At 45.8% G+C, this 12,579-nt stretch overlaps 2 protein-coding genes across 5 annotated transcripts in view; both read right to left on the reverse strand.

Moving 5' to 3' along the window:
* The window catches only part of LOC106594845 (protein unc-93 homolog B1), an 11,316-nt gene extending 7,790 nt beyond the window's left edge, over positions 1-3,526 (reverse strand). For 3 of the 4 annotated variants that reach the window (XR_006763705.1, XR_006763704.1, XR_006763703.1), the window contains exons 1-4: positions 3,229-3,524; positions 2,664-2,795; positions 1,363-1,504; positions 968-1,121 (exon numbers count right to left, since the gene is read on the reverse strand). Coding sequence is in view for 1 of the 4 variants with exons in the window: in XM_045712727.1 (XP_045568683.1) it covers positions 968-1,121; positions 1,363-1,504; positions 2,664-2,795; positions 3,229-3,231 (431 nt within the window). In the remaining 3 variants the exon portion in view is untranslated. Of the gene's footprint in view, positions 1-967; positions 1,122-1,362; positions 1,505-2,663; positions 2,796-3,228 lie in introns of all 4 variants that reach the window. The other variant, XM_045712727.1, reaches the window with a different exon arrangement.
* A 1,285-nt stretch (positions 3,527-4,811) lies between these two features.
* On the reverse strand, positions 4,812-6,011 carry LOC106602140 (mitochondrial import inner membrane translocase subunit Tim10). Its single transcript, XM_045712729.1, has 2 exons — positions 5,751-6,011; positions 4,812-5,042 (listed from the first exon to the last, which is right to left on the reverse strand). Exons 1-2 carry the CDS (start codon positions 5,819-5,821, stop codon positions 4,850-4,852), a joined length of 264 nt encoding a protein of 87 aa, XP_045568685.1. The 5' UTR covers positions 5,822-6,011; the 3' UTR covers positions 4,812-4,849.
* Positions 6,012-12,579: the final 6,568 nt, after the last annotated feature.

Raw genomic sequence — 12,579 nt, forward strand, 5'->3', positions numbered from 1 at the left:
TATATATATATAGTATACCTGATGAGTATGGGGGTGTATAACAGTGCTATGATAGGTGTATGTATATATATAGTATACCGATAGTATGGGGTGTATAATAGTGCAATATAGTATATATATATATATAGTATACCTGATGAGTATGGGGGTGTATAACAGTGCAATGATGGGTGTATGTATATATATATAGTATACCTGATGAGTATGGGGGTGTATAACAGGGCTATGATAGGTGTATGTTATATATATATAGTATACCTGATGAGTATGGGGCTGTATAACAGGCCTATGATAGGTGTATGTATATATATATATATATAGTATACCTGATGAGTATGGGGTTGTATAACAGGCCTGTGATAGGTGTATGTATATATATATAGTATACCCGATGAGTATGGGGGTGTATAACAGTGCAATGATGGGTGTATGTATATATATATAGTATACCTGATGAGTATGGGGGTGTATAACAGTGCAATGATGGGTGTATGTATATATATATAGTATACCTGATGAGTATGGGGGTGTATAACAGTGCAATGATGGGTGTATGTATATATATATATAGTATACCTGATGAGTATGGGGGTGTATAACAGGCCTATGATAGGTGTATGTATATATATATATATATATATATAGTATACCTGATGAGTATGGGGGTGTATAACAGTGCAATGATGGGTGTATGTATATATATATATATATATATATATATATATATATATATATATATATATATATATATATATATATATATATATATATAGTATACCTGATGAGTATGGGGGGTGTGTAACAGGCCTATGATAGGTGTATGTATATATATATATAGTATACCTGATGAGTATGGGGGTGTATAACAGGCCTATGATAGGTGTGTATATATATATATAGTATACCTGATGAGTATGGGGGTGTATAACAGGCCTATGATAGGTGTATGTATATATATATAGTATACCTGATGAGTATGGGGGTGTATAACAGTGCAATGATGGGTGTAACGTTGATCCCCATCAGCATCTTCTTGTCGATGTCCTCCAGACCCAGGTTACCGTACTTCACCTCTCTGTACGTCTCATCATAGTGGAGGATCAGCTGCATCTGCAACAGGCCTGCAGACACAGACACACACACACACATATGTATAAATGAATGAATACATTACATACACAAAACATGCACAAAATGGAATACAGGCATATATGAATAGAACTGACAGACAGAGACACACAGACAGGCAAGACAGTCAGTTAGACAGACAAGACAGGCAAGACAGTCAGTTAGACAGACAAGACAGGCAAGACAGTCAGTCAGACAGTCAGTCAGATAGACAGAGAGACAGACAGGTGTTACCCATGTAGACGCTGTATATGATCATGCCCCCGACGCTGGCCCCCAGGACGTTCTTCACCACGCCCAGCTTCTTCCTCCTGTAATACTTCTTCTCCTCCTCTTCCTCATCGTACTCCGGCTGGGGGCCCAGGAACTCCTCCATCTGGGGAAGGGGTGAGGAGAGAGAGAGGTGAAGGGAGGGGGATAGGGGGAGGACAGGGGAGGGGGAGAGGGAGAGAGAGAGGTGAAGGGAAGGGGAGAGGGAGGACAGGGGAGGGAGAGAGAGAGAGAAGTGAAGGGAGGGGGAGAGGGAGGACAGGGGAGAGGGAGAGAGAAGTGAAGGGTGGGGAGAGGGGGGGACAGGGGAGGGGGAGAGAGAGGTGAAGGGAGGGGGAGAGGGGGGACAGGGGAGGGAGAGATAGAGAGGTGAAGGGAGGGAGAGAGGGGGGACATGGGAGGGGAGAGGGAGAGAGAAGTGAAGGGAGGGGAGAGAGAGAAGTGAAGGGAGGGAGAGGGGGTACAGGGGAGGGGGAAGGGGAGAGGGAGAGAGAGGTAAAGGGAGGGGGAGAGAGAGGCAAAGAGAGAGAGAGAAAGAGAGAGGTGAAGGGAGGGGGGTACAGGGGAGGGGGAGAGAGAGAGAGGTGAAGGGAGGGGGGTACAGGGGAGGGGAGGGGGAGGGGAGAGGGAGAGAGAAGTGAAGGGAGGGGGAGAGAGAGAAAGAAAAAGAGAGAGAGGTGAAGGGAGGGGAGAGGGGGTACAGGGGAGGGGAAAGGGGAGAGGGAGAGAGGTGAAGGGAGGGGGAGAGGGGGTACAGGGGAGGGGGAGAGGGAGAGAGAGGTGAAGAGAGAGAGAGAAAGAGAGAGAGGTGAAGGGAGGGGGAGAGAGAGAGGTGAAGAGAGGGGGAGAGAGGTGAAGGGAGGGAGAGAGAGGGAGAGAGAGAAGAGGTGAAGAGAGGGGGAGAGAGAGAGAAAGAGGTAAAGAGAGAGGGAGAGAGAGGTGAAGGGAGGGGGAGAGAGAGAGAAAGAGGTAAAGAGAGGGGGAGAGAGAGGTGAAGGGAGGGGGAGAGAGAGAGAAAGAGGTAAAGAGAGAGGGAGAGAGAGGTGAAGGGAGGGAAATACAGGGTTGTTAGTGTTGTAGTTATCATTTTTTATAATTTCATTTTTAATAATTTCAGAGAATAACTAATAAAACAAGAGAGCACACTATCATAACAAACCAAAAAAGTGTGGAATGCTCCTTAAAAATCACAGGATATTGCATTGTAAACATCGGTAGCAAAGTTGAAAAAACATTGTATTTTCATGTTTTTTGTCACACAACACCTGTCCTTGAATATTCCCCTGAGGACCGTCGGGTAACAGGTCGTCAATGTTAATGTCGCCATTAGGGGGCGCAACAGGCGACTCTGCCACAGCCTCACGGTACACGTTCTCTTCCGTGTCGGCCTCCGCCATCTGTCGGACGATACAGAGAACAGCAGTAAGCACATGAAGATTGAATTTCTTTTGACACTTTAATGAAAATAGACTACTAGTGAAGTACGGTGTAATAAACGTTTACAAATGACGTTTTAGCCATGGGGGAATATGGTTGAGTTGAGCACAGTGGCTTGCTGCTTCTTGATCAATCATTCAAAGATCAAAGAAATACAACTATTATTCCATTATCAATGACTACATATACGTTGATAATTAGATTGCATTAAAACGTTTTTACTTCTAAAACAGTGTGACCAATAAGAACACCATTTTAAATAGTGACCATCTACAATGGCGGACAATACAACTATCTTAAATATATTAATATTTATGAAAACAAACATTTAAATCAATGTCGTATAAAATACGAGTGCGCGATTCAATACATGCAAAGATGCAATACACTCACCATTATTATGTCAGGATCGGCGTCGTTCGGTCGCACTTCAGGCCTATTGTATTATCATGTGCACGAATAAAACTGCGTATTCTTTCTTGGTACCCCGTCGCGTACTACTGTACTTGCGCTTCTCCTTTCTAGTGTTAAAGCTCAGATCCCAAATTAAAACTTTCATTAGGGAAACGAAACTCCGCTGTGTGCCCACTTCCTCTTTTTAACCCTATCCATAACGTTTGTCTTAAAGCTACAGAGCATTTTTAGCTTCACGTTGTATTAGATTAGCTTTTAAGACAGAGTACATTTAGTTTTAAGTTGTGTCAGTTGTATGTACGGGATACGCATGGTATACATCGTCTTAGGTTCCATCCCGAAAAAGCAACGTGCAGAGCATTGACTGCGCTTGTGTGTTGTAAAGTCAATATGACCCTTGAAATTGACAGTTGATTTTATTTGCAATGGGAGGGTGGTTTCAAGAAACTGTGGGAAAAGTCATACAAGTCTACTAAGTAAAACATGTTTGAGATTGAACACCTTATTTTCCTGCAATGTTTAACATTGAATAAGGCCTATACATCCCAAATGGCACCCTATTCCCTATATAGTGCACTACTTCTGACCATGGACCATAGTGTTCTGGTCAAAAATAGTGTACTACATAGGAAAAAGGGTGCCATTTGGAACATAAAAATAAGTACAGTGTTATTGTATTACTGTGAAGAAAATACAGTGTAGAATGCATAACTAAAAACTAAAATATATACCATAACAATATTTATTCAGATTTAAAACGACAAACAAAAAAAGGTTTCTAAAATGTCACAAAAGAAAACTTTGTACAACATTTGTACAGTTTCAACATGAAGAAAATACAAAGCCAATGAACAAACAGACTGATCAAAATGTAAAGAAATAACACTCATATAGGCATGGTCCTCGTATTGACTACAGCAGTGTCTCCATCTATTCCTACGGGACAAGGGCCCGTATTCATAAAGCCTAGATCAGCACTCCTACTCTGAGACACTGAATATGAGCCCAGGGGTGCCCTTCATCAGTTGAGACAGGTATTAGTCCAGGGCTAGAGAAAAAAGGAGCACCTCCCAGGGTCCCCCTAAGGAATGGCTTGAAGAACACTGCACTATGGAACACTGAAAGCGTTTTGATAAACATTATTGGGGGATTTCTCAATTCATCATCACCTTTGATACGCCCACATAACTAAAAAGGGCCAAGCAGCAACCAGTTTCCCTAGTTACACGCGATGCCGAAAGAGCACTGATTGGCTGAACATAAAATAGTTAACTATGCATATTAGTGTCTTTGCTGTGGTAAAAAAAGAAATGATCTTGGCTCAAACCACAAGTACAACCAGTGTTCACACAAAACAGGCTTCATCCATCCCAATGTCCGCTCCACAACGTAACCACAAACAAACCTTCCTTACAAGCACCTTGATCTTAAACCAACCCTACCCCACCCACTCTGGACAGCAACTCCATCCCCTCCATAAGAGTCATATGTTTTTTAAACCCACCCCATCATCCCACCCTATCGCTCTCCCTCCCCCCGCACAGAAAGCATGGTAACCCTAGCACTAACCCACCCCCATCCCTCCCTAAAAATATATATATTATTGTCCAATAGCGTTCTTCCTCATCATCTCCTCGTCCTGAACGGAGAGCTCGGTGAGCTTGCGGCCCAGCCTCTCGTGTAGATCCAGGTACTTAGCCACACAGCGGTCCAGACAAACCGCCTCCCCTTTAGACAGCTCCGCCTCCTTGTAGTGTGGGGGCACGCACTTCCTGTGGCATGCGTTGGTCATCCTGCGAGGAGGAAGATGGAGAGAAAGGTCGTTAAGACATTGTAGGTTACGATAAAGATGAGGGTTGTATCTCAAGTGTGTTCCTGTTTTCCTTGTCAAAACCTTAGAAGGAAAGAGAGGAAGGTCAGGAGAGCATTGGGATGAGATCTCCTCCAGTGTTCTCCTCGCTTCCCTCTGATGTTTTGAGAAAAAGGAGAGGAGACAGGATGCGAGGAATCAAAATCTCCATGTATGTGCAAAGTCATAGAACAGGTCATTCTGATTATGTTATGAAAAGTCAATGTGTGCACTCCTAGCTGGCAACATAGCTAGCTAGCTAAATCAGTTCCATTTGAATGAGCTCTCAATAACATGACTGAGTTAGCTAGCTAACTAGGGATGGTCTTCACTTTGTTTTTGCTTATGCATGTACAGCAATGTAGTCGAGTGTGTGCGTTATAAAAGAGTACTCTATTCTAAATCGATTGATTTGGTCTGACGTTCAGTAGCACGACAGCTAGCTAACGCTATGAAGCTAGCTAGCCTGAGAATCCATCTAACATGATGCTTTTACCTGACCACCAAAAAGCTAAATACGACAGTCAAAATTTGCTGGCTGGCTACATGCAAATGCAGCGTGTTACACTGTAATTAGCACATTCTAGCATTTCAGTGGAGAAAGGACGTTAACAAGCTAGCTAACATTCCATTGCTAGTTAGCCATTCTTACCGATTGTACATATCAGCCATCATTTCCACTTCTAGTTCCGCCGCCAGTTGCTGTGCTTTCTCTGGGTCCATGTCTGCGTTGTGTCCGCTCCAGACCGTACTCTCTACAAAATCTAACCGTCCAAACGACCACTCTCAGCGGCCAACAAACACACCCGACCACCGGCTTATTTAACCTTCAGATTGAGGAATACACGTGTGTTGTTCCTTCGCTCTCAAGAACCCCTTCCGCTGTCAATAAAGTTGCGCATTCAAACCATTCAAACAGCTGTCAAATCAATGGGACAGTTTTTAATATTTTTTCCAATACATCCTTGATCCTTCACTTTTACCTCATGATTGACACAATAAATCTGATAAGAAAAGATTTCTGTAATCTATTTACAGGAACCCTACTTATCCTGCCATGTTCAATGAGCAATTTTTCAAGGGAAGTAGAAAGTAAGGATGCATTGTTAAAGTATTGGGACTAGGCCTCCTAGACAGCATGTGACAGTCCATTCTCATTATGGCCCCAAACGAAAATCAAACAAACTCCTTTTTGTGTGAACAAGGATGGCTTGACTGGGAGGCTAGAACATTGTAATTGAATGTGAGCAAACATTGAGAGCAAACATTGAGCATAGTAGGCAAAGTTAAATGTTTACTTCAATAGCTAGTTTTAAGCAAATACAAAATGACCATGCTTGAGAAAACAAATCTACTGGACAGCTGTGGTCAAGAAAGCCATTTTAATACAACAAAATTATTATATTTAAATGACAGGCCTTAGACTTTCTTTCTAATTTACAAAGTTATACAAACAATGAAGCTACAAATAAATAACTTGTCAAAAGTGGCAGATATAAACATATTTAAGTGCTTCTGATTGGACACTGACTGACTGATTCTGAAGGTACAAAAAATAACCAGCATGACCACCAGGGCCCAGTATTCACCAAGCGTCTCAGAGGAGGCCCTGTTATTCATTATGACTTAAAAGGAAAAACTGATCCTAGATCTGCACTTGTACTCTGAGAAGCTGTCAATACGGGCCCTGAAATGTAACAAAAGAGTAGCTGCGTTTGCCGAGTCTCTAGCTCATAAGGCTGAACTGTACAACAAAAACAACAACAAAATCACAATCAACAAAGTTTTTTTTTTTATATAGCGAGACTCACCCTCATTTTGTGAGTTAGTCTCATCAAGTAAGTGTGGTAGGTCGGGGCTACTCCGATAGTTAACAGTGTGGAGAGGATGAGCAGGGAGGTTGCTTAGGAACGGTAGCCTTTCTTCTCAAGAACACACTGTTTAGAATCTGTTGCAAATAATAAACGTTTCCAATGAAGAACACACACATGCAAAGCTAGCCTTTATGTTGAAGAATACACATTTGCGTTCTCCAATGGCAACGTTGTATTATTTTTGATTATTTTAATGGATTCTAAATTAACACGTCCCTAAGAGTACACCCTCCCACTTACTCAGTCTGTTTCCTCTCCCATCACGTCTATCTCGTCTTCCTCGGTCAGTTCTGTGACGCCTTGCTCAAGCCCCGCCCCCACACTCTTGGTCGCACGGCCGGCGACCACTCAAGAACGTCCACCTCCACGTCCTCTTCCTCCTCTGGCTCCCAGCTTCCTGTTGACCCTGTGGTGACCCTTCGTGATGTCAGCGTGGAAGGCTCTGCCTCCCGAGGGGTCGGGATACTCACGTCGGCAGCGGTCGCCATTTTGATTTTCTGAGGGAGGTGGATGTGGGTGATGCCTCTGAAGCTGGCCATGGTGGAACTCGCTTGGTCCACTTCTCTGGCGCCGGGAACCTCCTGCCAAGCTACGAATAAAGAAACCCATAGTAAACATTTAAAAGACGTAACATCATTGAGACTATTTAAGCTCAAACTAGATTAAAATATGAAAAACAACTGCCAGTAGCTATCTACTACTACACTGACTGTACAAAACATTAGGAACACCTGTTCTTTCCAAGACAGACTGACCAGGTGAATCCAGGTGAAAGCTATGATCCCTTATTGATGTCACCTGTTAAATCCACTTCAAAATCAGTGTAGATGAAAGGGAGGAGACGGGTTAAAGAAGGATTTTTAAGCCTTGAGACATGGATTGTGTATGTGTGCCATTCAGAGGGTGAATGGGCAAGACAATATAAGTGCCTTTGAACGGGGTATGGTAGTATGTGCCAGGTGTACCGGTTTGAATGTGTCAAGAATTTTCAAGCCAACATTGGTCTAGCATCCCTGTGGATCGTTTGACACCTTGTAGAGTTCATGCCCCGACAAATTGAGGCTGTTCTGAGGGCAAAAAGGGTGCAACTCAATATTAGGAAAGGTGTTCCTAATGTTTTGTACACTCAGTGTACGTTTTCCACAAAATTGAAAATGAATTCAGGTTCAAATTGATTTACCTGCATCAGGATACATTGTTGGACCCATCTCCTCTACATCTATCTCCTCCTCTTCACCACTCACTTCCTCAGTCCCTGCGTAGCCCAACGTCTGGTGGACCTCGTCAACCACATCCAACTCCTCGCTGGAGATCTCCATCTCCAAATACCCATCCTCCATTTTCTCCTCCACCTCTTGGATGATCACACTTCTCCTATATGCCTCCACCACGGATCCTTTTCCTTTTTCGGTCTTCTTGTTTGTCTCTGTAGACGAGTCTGTTTCCCTCTCTCTGTTCTCCTTGGTAACCAGATCTCTTCCTTCCTTGTTGCCTTTGTCGGTCCGTTGAGGATCCACCATTTCCTTTGTCCTTGTCATCGATAACATTGACAAGGTAGCCAGCTCCTCTTGGAGTTCGAAAAAGTCTCCTGACGCATCCACGTTTTCCCCGCCTAAAACGTTTTCTGTGTTCTCAAAATGTTCTCTATCCTCAACGTTTTCTCTTTCAGTGTCTTTGTAGATGAGATCTTGATACTCCGTCTCCTGTCCACAAGTGCTGCTGTTGTGTCCTCCATCTTTTTCCTCTGGATGGTCGCTCTCCGTTCGGTTGGTCTGATCGTAATTTTCAACGGTTGGTCGAATGGCTGACTCTCTTTCTAGAGACTGGGAAGGACTTCTGTTTTTGTTCATCAGTCTTGATTCATTTTGACCGCTGTCACTTTCATTGGGTTTCAATAATTTTCTTTCACTTTGTTTCTGTCCTTCAGTTTCACTTTCTTTTTCTTTTGTCTCCTTGCTTTTGGTGGACTTCCTCGTCTTTTGGTGCCTGTGCTTCAGGAGTTCTTGGAACTTCTTGAGAGACACAGTGGGTGCCCGACCCTTGGAGGGGGTCCGCTTGACAGCAGGGGGTCTCAATTGGTCTCTGTCTGATTCAGTCTCTCCAGATCTTTCTGGACTGGAGTTCTGTGGCTGACCAGACGGCTGGGGTTGCAGAATGGTTCCCGTTCCTGAACAGTTGGAAGGAACTTGCTCTTCATGGGTACTGGGGGAAGTTGTCTGCGAGCTAGGCTTCTGAGCAACTGTTTTAGATTTAGACAGCACAAGTAGTCTCTGGAACAACTCTGCTCTCTCTCCTTTGCCATGTCCCTCCCTGAGCCTGACCCTTTTCCTGTACTTCTTTCGCTTGTCGTCCTTTACCTGTGGTTCCCCTCCTCCTTTTTCCTTTACCTGTGGTTCCCCTCCTCCTTTTTCCTTTACCTGTGGTTCCCCTCCTCCTTTTTCCTTTACCTGTGGTTCCCCTCCTCCTTTTTCCTTTACCTGTGGTTCCCCTCCTCCTTTTTCCTTTACCTGTGGTTCTCCTCCTCCTTTTACCTGTGGTTCCCCTCCTCCTTTTTCCTTTACCTGTGGTTCCCCTCCTCCTTTTTCCTTTACCTGTGGTTCCCCTCCTCCTTTTTCCTTTACCTGTGGTTCTCCTCCTCCTTTTACCTGTGGTTCTCCTCCTCCTTTTTCCTTTACCTGTGGTTCTCCTCCTCCTTTTACCTGTGGTTCTCCTCCTCCTTTTACCTGTGGTTCTCCTCCTCCTCCTTTCTCCTTTACCTGTGGTTCTCCTCCTCCTTTCTCCTTTCCCTGAGGTTCTCTTCCATTTTTCTTTCTCTTCGGTTCTCCTCCTCCTCTTTCCTTTCTCTTCGGTTCTCCTCTTTCCCTTCTCTTCGGTTCTCCTCTTTCCTGTCCCCGCGGTTCTCCTCTTTCCTGTCCCCGCGGTTCTCCTCTTTCCTGTCCCCGCGGTTCTCCTCCTCCCTTTCCCCGCGGTTCTCCTCCTCCCTTTCCCCGCGGTTCTCCTCCTCCCTTTCCCCGCGGTTCTCCTCCTCCCTTTCCCTGCGGTTCTCCTCTTTCCTTTCCCCGCGGTTCTCCTCCTCCCTTTCCCTGCGGTTCTCCTCTTTCCTTTCCCCTCGGTTCTCCTCCTCTTTCCTTTTTGTACTCAACAGCTTCCGCGTCATGGATGCCCGTTGTCATGGCACTGGTGGGAAATAAACCACCAGCCTGGGAAACCTGTTTTTTTCCTGGTCGTATCTTACGGGGTCTACCACGTTTCCGTTTCGGGGGTGGTGTTGGTGGGATTTGGAGCAGTCCAACTGCTTTGGCCAGAGCTTGAAACCTGGAGAAGGAGGGACTGGGAGTTTCAGAAGACATGTTCGACTGCTTGTCTTCTTGGTGATGTTTTACTGGAGAGCAGCTCCTGGTTGTGGTCCAAACGTTAGGAGGGCGTTTCACATCTCGATCCCTGGCTCGGAGCACCCTTACTGGGTTCCCCATTTCCCTTCCCAGCATCTTTGTTCCTTCTGGAGGTCGGTTGGCTTCCTCACCAAGGCTGGACAAAGACTGTGTGGAGGTGTTGGAAAGGTACCGTCCTAATCTTTCGCTCGCTAAGACATTGTTGGTTGACAGACTGACAGAGCAGAGACTTATTTTCACTTGTCCATTCTCAGTCTTCGTTCCGTCGTTGATTTTCACCCTTTCAGTCCTCACTAAAGGACTATCTTCTATCTTTGTAGAGACGTTGTGTTTCCTCTTTTTCTGAGGAGGCTCTGGGGTCTCACTGTCCTCTGATTGTTCCTGCTCCACTTTCACACCCTCTGTTCTCCTCACACAGATTCTCTTCCTGTGGTGACTCCAGGTTTCATCCTCCTGTCTCCTCTGGGTCTTTGCATTTGGTTTCTCAATCCTTGGCCCCTGCTCCGGCTCCAAACCCTCCTTTATCCTCACACGGATTCTCTTTTTGTTACTGTGGGGCTTCGAGGTTTCATCTCCCTCTCTTCTCTTCGCCTTTGGTTTCTCAAGCCTTCGCCCCGTAGTGGTGGTCGCGACCTTCTTCCTTTTCCTCTCCTCCTCGTCCTCTTTTCCGGTCAGTCTTGCGTTGTTGCTAATGCTAGCCTTGTCTTGACCATCAGTCATCTGCTCGGAGTTGTTGTTGGATTCCCACGGCAGACCAAGGCATTTTTTAGATTCACACAGATTTCCTGGGGAGCGTGGAGAATGTATCATGGAGCTCAGTGGAAATTGTAGTCTTCTCGGAGTGTGGCAGAGCCAAGGTGGTAGCTTTGACAGCTGAGGGATTCTATGGAATGGAGTTACAGGATGCCGGAATGGGGATTTAAGGAAGGGTTTCGCCGGAGATGGTGGGGGTGAGGGTTCCGGTGAATTTAAGGGTGAGAGACATTTTGGCAGGCATAGCTCTTCCCAATATGGAGGAGGAGATTGGGAAGGCTGGGTTTCACTTCCTCGAGACAGCAGTGAAAGGAGTTCTGGGAAACGTAGTCCTCTCCCGGGAGAGACATCTGGTGGGCATGCTGGGTGTTGTGGTTCAGAAGCATCAGTTTCAGAGGGGGGGAGGAAACCAGGGGTGACAACCATTGGTTCCTCTTCTTGTGGAACTTCCTGATTCGTACTGGCCTGACTCAGACTCTGACTTGGAATGGCCTCTCCATTCACACGACTTGGCGTGGTCCCTCCATTCACCTGACTTGGAGTAGTGTCTCCATTCACCTGACTTGGAGTAGTGTCTCCATTCACCTGACTTGGAGTAGTGTCTCCATTCACCTGACTTGGAGTAGTGTCTCCATTCACCTGACTTGGAGTAGTGTCTCCATTCACCTGACTTGGAGTGGTCTCTCCATTAGTTGACAGACAATCCGCAGAGGACAGATTACAAACATGTTCTCTGTATGTCGACGGAACGCCCGTCTGGGCAGAAGAACCCTTCCAGCACCCTGGATCTGGGTCCTCTTCCCCTGTGTAAAGTAGAGAGGCCTGGCTCTGAGGAAGGGACTGGTGGTGGTGGGGAGGCCTTGGTGAAGAGCCTGAGTGGACTGGTATGATGCTGCTGCTGCCACCACATCCAACCACCAGGCTCTTGGAGTTCCGGTTCTGGAGTTCCTGGTTTTGAGAGTTCTGGAACCGGATCAGGAGTTCCTGGTGGTTCTTGGCGTTCTCAGAGGAGCACTGGAGTACACCTGAACAATAGGAGGCCCAGTCAGAGGAGTAATCATTACAGGAGAAGTGGGGGTGAGGATGAGAGAGGGGGGTGGAGGGGTGATAGGTGGAGCATTGGTGAGGGGTCAGAGGTTGTGGGTCCAGGTAAAGGTCAGGGGTAACGGTGCAGGAGGTTGTCGTGGTGACGAAATGGGAGGAGGTGATGGAGTGGAAGGCTTGAGAGAGAAAGACAGAGAGAGAGGTCAGGCTGGTGGTAGCTAAGTGTAGGTGCTAATAGCGATCTATTGTAATGGATGACACTGTGAGATAAGTGCAAGCAATGCCGTGAGGAGTTGAGGAAGGGCAGGCATTTAAAATGTACATGACTTATCATACATAGACTAAGTCAGTGTTTCCCAACTCTGGTCCTCCAGTACCCCCAACAGCACAACTGCTTCTGCTTGTCAACTAACCATCA

The sequence above is a fragment of the Salmo salar genome, unplaced genomic scaffold (genome assembly GCF_905237065.1).
Source record: "Salmo salar unplaced genomic scaffold, Ssal_v3.1, whole genome shotgun sequence".
Classification (NCBI taxonomy): domain Eukaryota; kingdom Metazoa; phylum Chordata; class Actinopteri; order Salmoniformes; family Salmonidae; genus Salmo; species Salmo salar.

What these genes read in the sequence shown, in the direction of transcription:
- LOC106602140 (XM_045712729.1), bottom strand. Translation starts at nt 5,821, where the DNA reads ATGGACCCAGAGAAAGCACAGCAACTGGCGGCGGAACTAGAAGTGGAA. An exon ending in ATGGCTGATATGTACAATCG is followed by an intron (nt 5,043 to 5,750) that starts GTAAGAATGGCT and finishes TCCTCCTCGCAG; the next exon opens with GATGACCAACGCATGCCACA.